The sequence below is a fragment of the Fulmarus glacialis genome, unplaced genomic scaffold (assembly GCF_000690835.1).
Source record: "Fulmarus glacialis isolate BGI_N327 unplaced genomic scaffold, ASM69083v1 scaffold13007, whole genome shotgun sequence".
Taxonomy (NCBI): Eukaryota; Metazoa; Chordata; class Aves; order Procellariiformes; family Procellariidae; genus Fulmarus; species Fulmarus glacialis.
Window position 1 is genome coordinate 8144 of NW_009223851.1, and position 1596 is coordinate 9739.

The 1596-nt window shown below is 59.1% G+C and overlaps 1 protein-coding gene across 1 annotated transcript in view; it reads right to left on the bottom strand.

The window, feature by feature from the left end:
* LOC104079797 (ganglioside-induced differentiation-associated protein 1-like 1) overlaps positions 1-185 on the bottom strand; it is a gene marked incomplete at its 3' end in the record, with an annotated part of 7259 nt that extends 7074 nt beyond the window's left edge. The window contains exon 1 of the mRNA XM_009581952.1: positions 5-185. Coding sequence (XP_009580247.1) covers positions 5-137 — 133 coding nt within the window. The remainder of the gene's footprint in view (positions 1-4) is intronic.
* Between the last annotated feature and the right edge of the window lie 1411 nt (positions 186-1596).

Genomic DNA, 1596 nt, shown 5'->3' on the forward strand with positions numbered 1-1596 from the left:
CCCGTGAAGTTCTTCTCCATGTAGTCGATGATCTGGTTGTAATCGCTGATGATGTTGTCCCTGTGGATGATGACGGGCACCTCCTCCCCCAGGTTGAGCCGCATGAACCAGGGTTCCTTGTGCTCCATCAGGGGCATGCTGACGTCCCGCTCCTCGCAGGGCAGCCCCTTCTCCGCGATGACCAGCCGCAACTGGGGCAAGATGCCGGGGAGAACGGGCGCAGACACAGCCCCACGCACCAAGCCAGCCCTGAGAGCCCTCGAAGCACCCCGAGAGCCCCACCACCACCCCATCGCACCTCCCCGGCCCTCCCCTATGTCCCAGGACACAGCTCGTCCTGCGAGAAGCCAAGCAGCTCTTGGCGTGGGGCAGGTGCAAAATCCAGGCAGCCAAGCAAGGATTTCTCTTCCCAGCAAAGGGGGGAGACCCAAACCCATCCTAACTTTGCGGGATCGTGGATCCCTCTGGTTGCTCGGGGGGCCCATGCGACAGGCGGAGGGGCTGGGGGGGCTGCGGGGCTGAGAACCCATCCCTCGGCAGTGGGCGGAGGGAGGCGGCGGTTCCCCAGCTGGGGGGGTGGGTCCCAGCATAGCCCAGCATATACCTGAGAAGGAAGAGGAGGAGGAAGAGGAGGAAGCAGAGGCTGCAGCAATGCTACACTTTGCACCCAGTGGGTGCTGCTGCCCGGTTGAAGGGGACCTGGATGCTAACTCAGGTACGTCGCACTCTTAGGGGTGGGCTCTGGCTTTACCAGGCACGTTTTGACAGGGAGAAGGCTCTGTTTCATGGAGGGTTTCAAGCAGCCCCTGTGACCCCAAACAGCATCCCTCCTGCTCCACGCTGCCGAGGGCATTGCCCGCCGCCTTCACACCTCTTGTGCCAAACCCACTGCCTCCTCCTTCCCCTGCCGCTGCCCTCCTCCAGCCCTGGCACTGCTGGGGTGGCACCCACCCATCTCGTGGGTGGAAAAGCCGAGTCTGGGGCGCAGGAGGAGGCAGGAGTGGGGCTGGATGCGGGGCACCGTTCCCACCCCTGTCGCCCATGGACAGCCCTCAGGGCTGATCCTGCTGCTTCGCTCTGTGCTTGAGATGGTGTTGAATATGCACTCAGGGATGGCACTTTAGGCTTCTGGGTTATAAAAACCTGACCGTTAGGAACTAAGTATGTCAAACAGGCAGAAAAAAAAACCTTAGGGGGATGTGAGACAGCCACAATTTACAGAACCACTGAATGAGGGAAAAGCGCTTGTTCTCCTCCAAGTAGCAGCAGCTAAAAATACAACTTAACAAATATAAGCGTTTCTATGAGTACTTCAGAGCTCCTGAGGAATTAGTCATTAATTATTTACAGGGCTGGCAAATTAATTTTTTCTTTTAAAGACAAACAAGGAGAAGCCTGAGTCCCTCAACTGCAACTTGCTCTTGGCCTTTTCCTCCCAGCTGATGGATAAACCCCAGCCAGGACCACCCGGGCCATCGGCCCCACGCTCCCTGTGCTTCCCCATTTTGTTGTCAAGAGCCGAGGCCGAAGGCCTGGCAGGAGGCGGCTGCCGGGCAGGAGGGCTCAGCTCCTGGGGTGACCCTGGTGCCTGTGGGC